Source organism: Xylocopa sonorina, chromosome 5, assembly GCF_050948175.1.
Source record: "Xylocopa sonorina isolate GNS202 chromosome 5, iyXylSono1_principal, whole genome shotgun sequence".
Classification (NCBI taxonomy): domain Eukaryota; kingdom Metazoa; phylum Arthropoda; class Insecta; order Hymenoptera; family Apidae; genus Xylocopa; species Xylocopa sonorina.
The window spans coordinates 5,396,701-5,411,230 of NC_135197.1; the positions used below are offsets into that span (position 1 = coordinate 5,396,701).

Genomic DNA, 14,530 nt, shown 5'->3' on the forward strand with positions numbered 1-14,530 from the left:
CCCGTATGGTGACCGATTAATCACAAGATAATCACCCACATAGCGAGCTGATCGGATAATAAATTGGACGCGATCGAAGCGCGAGCCCGCGATATTTCTGGTTGGCCTGTTGGCAAGCAGATGAAGTAGCTGACGGGCAAGGATTACGCAAATGCACGGTCACGGATCCTGCAAATCCTTGCGCCGTTTACCGGTGATGCGCGTACTGGAAATCTCTCAGCGGGGTACGAGTGGCTAACGGGCTCGTCGATCTGTGTAATTGTTTCCCACGAACGGATTAAATGTACGAAAGCATAAGATTTAAAGATTTTCCAGCGAAGAGCAAACGGTACGGACGATTTGCGTTTATCTCGTTTCATTTCGTTATTCGTTGTACGATTGTAGCTTGATGATTTTTCTCGAAATTAAACGAACAAACAACCCTCTGCTACGATCGTTTCCGAAGGACTCGTTACCATCAAGATAAGAATTTCATTCGTTTGTTTATTTAGGCACCGAGTCGAGGATTTCCATTACGGTTTCAGTCGCGTTTAAGGTAGTTGGAGAATTCCAAGATTTCGCATCGCGACGACGGAAAATATTACGCGTTATTTCTATTCTTTCTGCGTCGGCGAGTAACTCATCGCGAGGGAAAAGTTCGAGGGAGGAAAAGCGATTCCAGCGTCATCGTCCGGGAGTTGGGATGCAAACGAGAATAGAAAGATAGAGGAAGCGTAGGGAAACTCGCACGAGGGATGGTGATGCGTTTTTCAAGGGAAGAAAATGCGAGACGAACACGAATGCCTCCCCGGTCTCCTCAACCACCGATGCTTGGAAAATACCTTTGTCCTCTGAGAAATCGATTCTCTCGTAAACTGAAAAACGAAAGTCATTAAACCACAGTAAAAAGACGATCGGCGAAGAAATCGCGACAGAAAGGAAGACGTTGGTTGGTCAAATCCCGGTGCTTCGTCTCGATTCACGCATCGAATTAATTTCTACTTCACCGGATAGCTGACCATTCGCGTACCTTCTAAATAAAATTCCACTCACAGTTGCAGAAAATCCAGCAGCAACACGTACTGCATTCCATCGCAATTAACGTTACTTATAATTAGCCCGATGTTTCAATCGCGCAGACTTTGAGGAAACCTATCGAGCTCAGTCTATCGAGTGGTATAAAAATAACACCTCGATACACCCCAGTCCATCGAGGCGTGTCGCGATAAGTTCCTCGACGAGTCAATGTACTGCAGTGCCGCTTATAACCTGGTGATCAAGGAAAAAGCGTCGGATCGTAAACCTCGTTACTCGGGGGCGGTGAAACGGCGTCGACGTACCTCGAGATGGGTAGTCGCGACGCTTACCACGGCGGGGACGAAACGGAGAAAGGCTAGAACGAATGATCCGTGTTTTCATAAAAATTTCATGCGCCCACGGCCTGCGGGAGATGATCCGCGAGCACCTCGGCGCACAAAGGCAAAGGAGATTCGTTAAAATTCAGTCCACACTCTCGAACGACTCTGGTGCCGGAACCACCCCTCTTTCCATCGCCTTCTTTTCCCCAGCGAGCCTTTTCTCTCGCCCCTCGACGAACCTCGGTGTTCCTCTAACGTAACCATCAACCAGTGGATACTACGTCCACGTGACGGCAACCGATAGTCTATCCGGCTTGTCTGGAATTCGGCTAAACGAGGAAAATCAATGGGGAATGCGTGTCACAGGGATGACGGCTGCTATGGCGCACGCCCGTACACGATACGACGATATGATAACACGATATGATCAGTGTCTCGGATGTTCGAGTGTGTATCGTACATTTCGTGAATACAAGGATCAAACGGCTTACGAATAGTTGGCGTAAGGTAAAAAGAGAAGAAGATTCGCCGCGAGAAGTCGACAAATTGGGTCGCGAGACGCAGAGGGAATTGGCTGATAATTGGCCCGTTTGTTAGGGGTAGGATTAAAGTCCAGCTGCGTTCAAGTCTGATTCCCTGGACTGCATTTCGTTGCCAGCGCTAATTTTCTCTTGAGGGTAACGGCAAGACAGACGAGGGAACGTGCAGAGGGTCACAGTGTTCGTAATTATATTCATGCATTCGTCGTGACTTTGTTGGATGACTGAAAGTATTTCTCAAGACATTTGTTTCTTTTAGGATGACGTATCTAACGCGCGACTGTCAGATTTAAAGTCGGTAAAAACCGTCTCGTATCATTGATGCATAAATTGTCGCACGTTCTGCGTAATCTTCTCTGTCGTAAAGCTTCCCTGGCTCTCTGCTCCGCGAGTTCCTATGACGTCGCGGACGTCAGGTTCAGTGAATTGTAATTCTCGAATTTATCATAACGATTCATTGCTGCCCGGGGGGCACGATTGCCACGCGGGCGTATATCATTGACCGTTCGTTGCTCGTCTATGCATTGAAAATTTACGAGAGCGTGTTTCGGTGAACGAGCGACGCCATTCACAGCGAGGCGGCACTCGAACCGGCTGGGGCTACGGGAAAAGAATCAGAGAGAGGAGAATGATAAATTATGCAGATAGAGAATTGGCTGTCGGGACGGGAAAATTGGTCGACGATGAGTGTCTTGCACCACTCACGGTCGAATGCCTCGATCCACTGCCGAGGAATCCGAGCGATCTTAAATTTTCATCCCTTAATTTTACGCATTCGTTCACCCGTCCGATCTGCGTACACTTTCCATTCGTCGATATCGTCGGGCGAACTTCTGGTTGAAAAGTAATGTCGATCCAGGAACGGTAATTTGGTATGGACATTTACGGCGAGTAACCGAGTTTGGAGTGTTAGAGGTGTGAAAGAAGAGCGTTGGACGCTGAGTGCTTCAGAGTTGAGTGCAAGGGAAGAGTCCATTACCATTCAGGGTTTAGGGTGGACGTGACCAACTGTGTTCTCAGGATGTCTGCATAGTTTGGATCGAGCGGGGAGGGGTCCATTAGAGTTGCGAAAGAAAGTTTCGAGAATTGTGATTACCGAATTGAGCACGTTAGGAAGAGTTGCGCGTGACTAATATCTATTTCATAAATGATCACTGTCATTTACTGCGTCCATTCGCGCTATATAATGCTGTAAGATTCTGAACGTGTTCCTTTCAACGAGATTCACCGCGAGAATAACGAATAGAAATGTGCGAGTTTGGTCTGTGGGCAGAATTAACGACAGAAATCTTTTTTCCACTCATGGCCACGTGAAAATGTCGCTGTCAGATTCCGGTTGCATTCACCGTTCTCATTCTCTTGAGCTGTTTCGTTACGATGCGATAGTTCCCTCGCTACGTTCTACAGTTATATTTCGAGACCTATACATTGTTTTAAGCGCGTGTCTCCAGGGTGTGCACGCGAAAACAGCTCCGAGCTGTGGCTTAGAAAGAGAAAAAAAATGCACCCGTCGTTGCTTTTATTTTCCAACGTTTTTATTCCGCAGTCTTACTTACTCTTCGCGTCTGGCTGGCTGCAGCTACGCGATACCTTACTTTTAACCGAGTTTCGTCGAATAGAACGCTGAAAAGGGCGCTCTTTCGCTGTAAGACTTTCGAGAAATTCTACACTTCCACTAAACACGAGGTTTACCGTATAGTATTTTTATAGAAGATGCTTTATCGCGTTCTCCATACCTTCTCCAATTCTGTCTCGAATTACAGAGAAAAATAACGACGATCGTCGAACAAAACCAATCGCTCGCACAACATGTACATCTCATTTAACCCAGTGATAAAAGAATACCGATCACAGCGAAGGATATCGTTTCCAATTCGCGATCCGTAATTCGATCGAAACGATGAATGGCCTCAGATCGCAGCGCTCGATCGGAGAACGGCCCTCGAGTGCTGCTCGGAAGCCAAGCCCTTGGGAACTTCAACCCATTACCTCATTATCCGTTGCCCTCCTTCCCGTTCGATGACAACAGGCGCGAACGGGCACGGCGTCGACTTCTAATCCGTGGCACCGTGGTCGTTACCGTGTCACCGTAGGAGAACGCGAACCTTTTCGCTATCTCTCCCTTAGCCCCGGCTCAGTAGGATATATTCGAGAGACGGACGCGAAGGTTTGCGCGGCGCATTTTAATGAACTCACCGGTCCCATCTTGTTTTCCAGCGGTGTGAGTCCCTACGGCGAAAGGGAGACGCAGGCTCCCGTGGGGGGCGCAGGGGGAGGCGGTGGCGTCGGAGGCGAACGGAGGAGAGACGGTGGAGCGGACCGGAACCGGAAATGGCTGCGAGGTGGCTCCTGCTGGCGCTCCTCGCCGCCCACGCCGCGGCTCTTCCTGATATCATTAGGATAGGTGAGTATCTTTCCAGTATCCCTTCTCGAGTTAAAAGGCACCCTCTCTGACTCTCGCCCCATTTCTTTCGCACGTTCTGCCTTTACCCTCGCAGCCTTTGCCACTTTTTCTCAACAGCGTTCAGCTGCCTTTTTTCTTCGCAGTTTAACCGCGCGATAAACGACGCTTACATCGACGTAGCGATGACGCTGCGATCGATACGCGTCTCGGATACTTTGGTAAATTGATTAGGCGTCGCGTGAGAACCGGTTCGATTAATACAGCGTCGCATAGCTTGTCGATGCTTGCGAAAGTCAGCGATGGTGCTTCTGACGCCGCGCAAGTAGTAACCCTCGTGTATGGTCAGACGGATGGGATGACAAAGCGAAGCATCCTTGGAATCCTGACTACGTGGACAACGCTATGCGCGTAAAGTTCGCGTTAAAGTGACGCGTCACGAACGCTCTCAGATTCGGGTGTACTGTAGAGACGGTTTAACGATTAAATAATTGCGCGCAAACGATTTACGTTAACAGCTACTGTATTTACGTTACGCGATAAAAATTCGATAAAAATGACAAGTGTCTCGACACCTTCGAAAACGGGGCTGTATCGTTCGAACGGAAGTGTCTCTGTTTCGATTGTCAATTATTTCGCAACGATCCCATTCGATTTTGACTCTTACACGTAGCGCCGAAATTAAAGCCGCGGTCGTTCGGTAGAGTCTTGTTCCGACGTCATTCAGTACACGAGTCGTCGGAAATTTCTCGCGCGAGCAATTAAACCGGCGTTTTGTGCACAACATTAGCCAGATGTACCATCGATGTATCGAAGCGGTATCAATTTACCGTTTTTGTTTCCACGTGGAGAGTCGTAGAGCGCGAGAGGTCAACGCGAAATAATTCATTAACAATCAATGAATATTCAGGTTCTATTAGTTCTACGAAACGGTGGAGAGTCATCAGAGAGAGAAAGGGACAGAAAGAGAGAGAAAGAAGGAGAACGAGAGAAAGGTAGAAAGCGGAAACGAAAGACCACGGGGGTGAGGGGTGAACGTTTGCGCGCTCGAGGGCCGATCGAGCCACGAAATAAAGTTTCAAGCCTCTGTATTTACGCATTGATCGATGGCGCCGTCGTCTCTTTTTACGACGAATCATAACTCCGTCGTGATTAAGCGACCCTCGCCAGGGAGATTCTCTCGCCAATGAACCTCGGAGAATCGGCAAGTAATATCGGTGCAAACGTAACCGTGCGGATCCCACTCGAGAACCGAAGTTCCACGATGACTCTAGGTTTATCTCCGAGTGGCGGTAAGCCATATCGACTGAGATTTATCGACGCAAGGATTAACCCTTCCTCTGGCGTTTTTTCATTCCTGGTCCCTTTACGTTTCCGCCTGTCCAGTCGTAACCTAGATTCCTATAGAGCGTCATTAACACGGTCTCCTTCCTATCGGGAGCCAACGTCTTAGCGGCAGCCCCTCTCGAAGTTAATCGATACCAGCCCTTAACGAGAGGCACGTAAATCTGCCACGCGAATTCTATAAATTGTAGAGAGTCAGGCTGGCACAGCTGTTCGACCGGTTACTTTATGACGCGTGCGAGATTAAAATCAATTTATGGGGCGGCCAATACCTTACGACGTCGAATTCGAACGGCAGTAGATCCTTCCTGTCAGCCGACGCCGCTCGAGCCCTGTTCGACGTGCACACGGTCAAACGGATTCTCCGGAGCTTTTCGTGTACATCGGACGTTTTAACGCTACTTGAATTATTCATCGGGAATTTCGTTCCTCGCGCGAGCCCAGAGATCGCGCGTTATTAAATAACCGGAGGGGCGAACCGCCTTCCGGTGGGCCCTTCTCAAACGAATCATAATTTCCGAGCGGTGTATCGGAGCGTTCTTAAATTCCTAACTCTCGTCGCGGTTACACCGGTGCATAATACCCGGCCGCTTGCAATTTTAACCGGCCCTCCCCTTCTCCACGCCCTCGTTCACCCTTTTTCATTTCGCCGTTCTCCTTTTTCTTTGGTGCCCTACTTTCGCTTTATCTGCTCCCTTACGTTCATTGCATATTAACGCCGCGAGAACTATGCGCCCGCTCCCTCCTGTTGGCAACTCGAATTCGCCGCATTTTCCTTGGGCTACGATGCATCCGACGCTCGCAACACGCCGCCCTAGCGTGTTCGAGCACGCGCGTCCGCGAACTTTCGCCGGCAATTCATTGTAATTCTTGAATCTTATCGATCCATATTCAACGCGCTGCGAACCTGGCGTTATCGATATCTCTGACCTGTACGGCTGAAAAGATGGAGTTTAAAGGGGCGCAGCGCGCGTGACGGTATGCAAAATCTTTTCTGCTGCGGATAGAGGATGTCGAGCGGTTGAATATTTAACGCCGTTGCCGTACGAAACCGCGGAGGATAAAGTTCTAGATTCCATTACGTATCCCAGAAGCCTGGGACAGCCGTGCGTGGCTCGGCTAGATAAGTAAAAAAAGAAACCTGGCGCGGTTAGACTAGAGAAAATAAAGGGCCGTCGCGATACCAGCCCCCTCCTCTAACTGGCAGAGTAACGCTTTAATATGGATGTGTGATTTCCCAGGTGGGCTGTTTCATCCGTCGGACGACAAGCAAGAAGTGGCCTTTCGTTATGCCGTGGAAAAGATCAACGCCAACCGGGACATCCTGCCCAAGTCCCGTCTCAGCGCACAGATTGAGCAGATAAAACCGCAGGACAGTTTCCACGCTTCCAAGCGGGGTGAGTCGCTTTTCCGAGCGACGCTCGTCCCACATTCCGCAATTAAACTCGCGTGTTACCCGCTGGAAAGCCACCGCTTTGCCCCGGCCGGACCGAGCTTCTTCCTGTTTTCCCCTGCGAACAGTCGTCGCGTCAAAGCGTTTTCAATTTTCGCCCGGGCAAACAGGCGCGCGTTGATTGTCCGATCTTTGCGGGCACGTTCCACTTCCGCCTCTGGCTACTGCATTTTAGGCGTGTTTTACGCTGTTTAATCGGTTAACTGGGTCATTTGTTAAGTCGAAATCTTCGTCGCGGTCAGAATAATGGATTAACAGGAACGGGTGCATTCGAATTCTCGCAGAATTGGATACAGCGTTAATATCTTTTGTATTTTTTTCTTCTTTGTTTTTCATTCTTTCACGTTTATAATACGAGGAGGTTTTTGTAGCCGCGGCTGTAGGTAACTTCGCGAACAGTCATTAACTGGATGAAGGACTGGTGGTTTAATTATCATCGTTAGCTGGATGTACGCACCGCAAGTTAAACAGCAGATAGTACTTGAGCTACTTTGGCCCTTCGATGGCAGCTAAAGTTTACTCAGGTAACACGGTAATTACCTCCTCGATGGGCTCCTTCTTGTGTGCGTAGTATAATAACTATGAACGAGCAGATTAATCGATTCTCCGTCCTTTATTGGAAAATTAGATGTTGGAGTTTCGGGGGGAACTTTTAGACTGCAGAAAGAAAAAAAAAACTCGCCGTCCCTCGTGTCTCGGTGCGCGCGTTAACGTAACTTATATACTCGCACCCGTTCTACGGATACGGAGCGGTCGAAATTATCCATGACGTATCTACTCGCGAAGATTTTCCAAACAGGGGCAAGGAACACCATGAAAGTAATCCAACTTTGGCGAAATTTTCCTCCGGCCGTGGTGCATTCGCAGCTATCTCGAAGCTGGGTCTTGCGCGAACTATTTTCAAAGTTCGCACGCTCTGTCATGGAAACTAGACTAGCGTTTTCCTGCTGCAGATTTCCCGTGTCAGTTTGCGTTGTGCCTGACTTTCGTCAATGTTGCGTATCCGACGCAAGGGAAGTTTGTTAACGATGTTATCTCGCGTGCATTGCCTGCCACAGTGGGATACGTTTCCGCGGAATATATTTATTCAGCTTGTTTCGATGTACGTAGCCGTTACAGATTCAAACGTTAGCGGAAACCGGTAGAGGAACCTTACGTAATGCAAATCGAATGAATCCTCGATCAATTTATTCCTTTGATCGTTCGATAGAAAAATTCCTCCGCCCTCTGCATAAAACGCGATACCACCTAATGGATTTCTACCAATCGAGCAGCAGTTATTAATTAATTTCCTTTCGCGTTAATTATTGTAGGGGCAATCAACGGATCGGCGCCGCGGAATAGTAACGTAATTATACGATAAAATGGCTTAGGAAGAGTCGTTGCGGCTGGAACAGACGGAAACTCGTCGAAGCACGAAACATCGACCGATTATTAATCGGTTACAGAACCGGCCGCGGAGCGCGCTAATTATTTTCGCGCCCGGCATCATCAACGGAGAACTAATTATCGAATTAACTAATTATCGAATATTAGCTTTAAAGCTGTACACACGGATTACGGTGGTCGTCGGCTGCGCGCAAACAGTACACGTGACGCGTACGCGTTGTTAACCGATGGATTGAGATTTGGCAGCGCGCCATGGATAACAGCCGTAAGAGCAATCTCATTGACAAATCTGTGTTTGTCGGTGACACGACGAATTCGTGGCCAGTAGAAATAGGGCGTGCACGGGAGAACCGGTGTATCTCCCCCTAATTTACGACAGGATCCCCTTCGTACGAACAATAGGCGGTTGTATCTCGGACGAAGAAGACAATGAGATCTTCCCGCTTGATTCTCCATGATCTTCCCTTCACCGATTCCCAGCAAAAACTGGGTCGCAGACTTTCTAAATATACGCCGCTGGCACGCGAGACACAAACCAGAATGGACACAGAGAACCCTATCAACGTCTTATTAAAACCTGTCATGTAATCTGACCAGATCCAATTTATAGAACCGAATAGATCGACGTTCGTACCGTTACGAGAAGTTACCCTGTCCCTGTAAAACGTAAAGCTCTCGCCACGTCCGCGAAACAATTCAATTTTACGTAACGTTACGGGAAAATTTAAGCGCACAGTTTATTACGAGTTGCACTCTACTTTCTTGCGACGGAGGTAAACCAGTGTTGAACGAGCCCCGACAATAGCCTCCCGAGGAGGCGCCGCCGTCCCGTTGACCCGGTTTCCGTGGAAGTTCGAGGGAGCGGCGCGGGATGATCCGTTTCGACGATTAAACGTGAATAAAGTCCCCCCATGGATCCGCAGCGGAAGGGACCCGCGAACTCGTCCGGTCGTCGGGTCGTTCGAATTTGACACGGTTTGATTCGCCGCGGGGCAACGAACCCTCTTTCGTTTCGGCGAGCAGAAACTACCGTAGACGGATCGCCCCGATGTGTTCTCCCTTTTACTGGGTTTTTACGATATGACGAGAGGAAACACGGCCGAGTGTCGGCGCCTTTGTCCCGGCTGGTGGTACCGCCAGCCTCTGCCGCGGTACCGAGTAATACAGTTTTATGGCCCCCGGTTGCTTCTATCACGGAATTTCGCCGAGATCCTCCTCGGTTTTTCTATCGGGAAACCAACGTGACGGGGACACATGATTCGATTATTCTCGGCCAGACTTATGTACGTGCGTCTGATCGTGATACATAATGCAATAACGCCGGAACGGGGTTAAAACGTGGGGAAAGAAACAGCTGCGACCGCGGTGGTTCGAACGAACCACTTTCAGAGACTCTGATTACGTTGGCTTTTGGTCCCTGGCGTGGGTGTTTTATTTATTCTATTGGTACGTTGTGTGTTGCTACGTCATCCGAGATGCGAGTCACATTTTTTCAACGTCCAACCCAAGTATCAAATTTAAACTGGTAACATAGAGAAAGGATGGGACTCTAATTCTGTTTACGTATTCGTGACAATTGGTAACTCGTTAATGAGTAATCGCGGTCCAATTAACGAGTTACCATTTGTGAGCATCTGATTTGCTCCGTTCGAACGAGAGGCGATTCGTTTCGCTTTCGTCGAGCCAATTTCCGAAAACCGCGAAGAGGCGAAAAGTTGGTAACGGAGTGTCGTGGGAGGAGCACGCTGCGACCCCCTCGTTCCCTGTCGCGGATAGAGGTCGCGGCTCTAATTTCACCTTAACTTTTAAGGTTTCCGCACCCCTTTGTCGGGCGCATAGTTGCCGAAGTTTGGTCAACGTATTGGACCGACGAGAAGTTCGTTCACGGCGATCTCGGTTAGCGAACGGAGCCCCGACCTTTTCCACCGAACTCGTACACTATCCAATTAAGCATAATGGAAGGAAAACATTGTTCTCGGTCGCAGCGGTGTCGTTGGTGGAACTCGCGGGGACGATAACGCGAGTCTTCCAACTTCCGCGCGATAGCGTCCACGGGAATGGCACTTCTTCCGCCAAACTGTCCCTCTTCGTTAACATTTCAGGACGCGACGTTGCTCCTTTTTACGCTACAACTTCTCGAACAGCCAGCTCGAGTAAATCGAACGATAACGATCCGCGTTACCGTTAAACGTCACGCTGGGATGTCAAAAAGCGAGCAGAATCAATCAGTTCGCACTGATCAAATCGACGAGTGAAAAAGTGAGAGAATGAAAATTCCCAGCGATGGAGTACCGGTCGATTATCAGGGCACGAGCCGGTGGAACGTGTGATTGCCTATAACCCGATCGCGCAGACGCAATTTCGTTGGTCAGCTCTATTGTGGCGATCGCGGAATTAGCCGAGTTTTCGGCGTAGTTTAATTAAAACATAACAGCTCTCAAACAATTTCCCGTCCGCAAATCAAAGTTTACAGTGTTTGCGGACCTATCAACGGGACGGCGCGAAATTGCCTATACACACGCGTCCTGGAACGAGAAAATTAACCGCGATAACATACACGGCCCAACAATAAAAAGGGACGAGGGAAGAGGGAAAGAGAGGAAAAGAAAAGGCGAGCGTGACAGATAATCGAGCGTTTCGTAACACGATCACGGTCTTGGCGATGGTTTGCGAGCGATGAATCGGTCGACCGGAAAGAACGATCGCTCGTCGATAATCCTGATGTTCGCAGCGATGTACGAGGGCGTACGCGCATAATTACGGTGCATACGTAACACCGTGCCCAGCATTCACTCCGTCGTTTATACTATTCTCCATTAACAGCTCGTCGATTTGTGGCCGACGATTAAACGTGGCCACGGCCAATCCCGTGAGTAATTACACGCCGGCCAGGTGGCATACGTCGTACTCATTAGCAGACGTGCAAACAGCGCGAGCAAACCGGCGACGAGCGCGGTTTTAGACGCGGCTATTTGTTTCCGACGACGTTTTCCCACCACTCTTGCCCAGACGCGAACGAGATAGGGGAACGTAAGATACAGGGAGCAGGGTCGAGGATCTCGAGGGTTGCATTTTTGCATTCACTTTACGCGGCAAGTGAAACGTTACTCGGTCGAAGCGCGTAAACCCACCGTGTAGGTGCAGTCGAGAACAGCATTGGACAGTTGAGCTCTCGAAAGGTTAAACCATCTGGGTTTTGAAAATTTTCCAGCGCTGAGAACGCTGTCCGTATCTTTTCCCCGGCGCTGTTCCCATTCCCTGAAAAAGTATCCTCGAAACTCTCGCGTTCGAGCCGAATATTCGGAATGGCTGCCGTTCGCAGCGCAAGGAACAACTCTGGCAACAATTCCATGTCTAATTCATAACCCGGGTTGCGTCCCCGTTTCATTAATTCGGAGCCGGAGAGAATTCGCGCGACGGCGATCAAGCGAGGCTATCGAAACTCTCGTTGCCTTGAACAGGGATAACAGGGGCCAGGGAATGGAGGGCGGCAATGTAGCGAGGTAACGGTCGCCATGAATAATGTAAACGCTTCTCACGATGGCGAAACGGTTTTTATTCCCATGGACACGAGGCGGATGCCTCCGGACGCCTGGGCGTACGAGAAGGAGGAAAAAAAAACAAAGAAACGAGAGGCGAAAAGGAAAAACAGAGAAGTCGACGGGGAGTGGAAATAAAGCCGAAGAGCAGCCCTCGAAGGAGCGCGAGGTGTGCGCGTAACAGGAAGTCGGCTGTTGCCGGAAATTGTTTGAGGCGCTTTCAGCCGCAGCTGCACGGTATAACAGTGCTTCCGGCGGAGATTCGATTTTCTCGTAGAACGACGTCCGCCTAGTGCCGCTTCTGAATGCGCTAGTATCGTGTTAGATGATTGCGAGCACGGTTAATAAGCAAAGTTTGAACGGACTGCTTAGTCCTGACCCGGCGAAGAACTCGGTGAACGTCGTTCCGCCCGCGAACTTTCGGCACGGAACACGCGAAACTCCGTTAAAAATGCACGCGAGGATGTTACTGCGAAAGTAATTGAAAGTCGTCTTCTAGCCAGGACAGCTGGGCGATAACGGAACTTCGAGGAAGTCGTTGCTCAGCGTCGAGCTATTGTTCGTTTCATTTATTTACTTGCACACGAGAGCTTATAATAGGGGTTTGTAGGTCGGTCGCGAAGAAGTAACGTTAACCGAGGCCAGTTCGTTATAAATATTTCTGCGCGCTAATTCGTTTACGAAGCGAGAGCGAGGTAAGTTACATCGAGGTGCGAATTTTATAACGAATTAAGGGCGGCAGCCAGAACGTTGGAAAGTGTAAGCTATTCGATTAAATCGTGACGCGAGCAAGGCCTTATTAAAATGTCACCGTGACTGAGGCTAGAAACTTTTCAGTTCAGACGTACCCGCGGAAGTGACGTCCTTAGCCGCCATAACTCGCTTTTTATGCTGTTACATGACGCATGAACCGGGGTTATGAACAGTTACGCGCAGCGGTAATTACGGTTTTCAGCTTTTCAATTACGGTGTAAGCGTGACTCCGTATGAAAACGCGACGGTGTCGTGTAATTCGAGGAATAATTAAACGGCTGTACGTGCGCACACTTACGAGAGCATTGCCAGTTCCTCAAACTTGTCAGTGTGATCCCTTCTACGCAAGTTCGTTGAGAAATATAAATTCTCAATTCTTGTTATCCGTTATATCGAAATTTCGATGTATTCCAGACTTAGACGCTTCATCGGCTCGAAACACTTGAAACATCCTGCAATCAGATTTTCGTTCGCATGGAAAGTCTCTGACGAACGATAACGCGGCACAAGGGCAGCCATACCGTGAAGAGTCGAACGTTCGACGTTTAAATATTTGCCCATTCCTATATCCACGACCAGGGGGGGGGGGGGGCAGGATAACGCCTTCTCCAGTAGTCGCTTATGATTTGCAAAACGTGTCGCGTCTCTGCGACACGTGAACGTTTAGCGTGTACCCGGGGAAAGGTTCTCGCAGCGGAGCACACGGGTCCAATCGAGGGGACGCCGCGATTTCGCGCTGGAATAAATTCGGATTGAGTTTCCCCGTGTGCACGGCGACACGTGCCCGGAAAACGGAGAAGAACACGGGAATAGAAGGGATGGCTGTTGAAATCCGAGCGGAAGGGAAACAATTGCCCTCGAGGGTGGCTACCAAGGCGAGCAGACGTACACCTCCGCCCCGTTCCTACCTCTTCCTCGAGAATTTTCTACCGTTAAGCCGATCCAACGACCTCGAACCGTCGCTCGAATAAAGCCGGCAAACGGTGAAACATTTATCCCTCTAATTGGCAGGAATAACTTTCGTCTCGATCCGCCTTTGAACGTTCGTAATCGAGCTTGAAACAGTCTTACGGGACGTATCCGGAATCTGCTAACAATCGCGACGCATACACGCACGCGGGTATTACGGATACGAGAAGAGTTACGCGAACAATAGCGTAGTTCGCGTATAACACTCGACAACTCGTTCCAACTTGAGCATCTTCAGCAGTTAGTAAGTTTCCTCCCTTTTGTAATCCGACGTCGTCCACCGCTGCACCGGAACTCTGCATCTTCCATTTTTGTTTCAGCACGCGGAACACAGCCCGCGGCGCTGTCCCGAGAAATTAAAATAAATTTACGACGCCAGAAAGTTGCCCCTCTGGCCAGGCCAGTCCCTCGTTATTTGGTAAATCTACTCGGGACCCTTGGATGTGGCTACCGGCTGGCAGACCGTGGACCAGACGCGAAACTGGGGGCCGACCATTTGCGGGATAAAATGAGCTAGGCTCATCCTGCATTATGAAGTCGTATTGCTTTGTAATGGAAATAACGGTCTAAACGGAGTTGTATTTTCGGTAATTAACAGCCTTAACGGTCGCGTGAAACGGTGGAGGTCGACCGCTGCGTGTTCGCCGCTTATACGGTCACGGCGGGAATATGCGAACCTATGCGGATGTTGTTCATTAGATTCGCGGGACAGACCGGGATATGGCCGGTCCATTTGCATTTTTCCGCGTATGACCGCAAAACACGCGCAATTTTCTTGATTAATGCCCCGCTGGGGACGGGGGTTG

The 14,530-nt window shown here is 49.5% G+C and overlaps 1 protein-coding gene across 7 annotated transcripts in view; it reads left to right on the forward strand.

The window, feature by feature from the left end:
* Nucleotides 1-14,530, forward strand: part of Kair1d (Kainate-type ionotropic glutamate receptor subunit 1D) — a 204,569-nt gene that overhangs the window by 60,434 nt on the left and 129,605 nt on the right. For all 7 annotated transcript variants that reach the window (XM_076894971.1, XM_076894967.1, XM_076894972.1 and 4 more), the window contains exons 2-3: nucleotides 4,094-4,280; nucleotides 6,863-7,018. In XM_076894971.1, coding sequence (XP_076751086.1) covers nucleotides 4,208-4,280; nucleotides 6,863-7,018 — 229 coding nt within the window. In that variant the 5' untranslated portion in view covers nucleotides 4,094-4,207. The remainder of the gene's footprint in view (nucleotides 1-4,093; nucleotides 4,281-6,862; nucleotides 7,019-14,530) is intronic.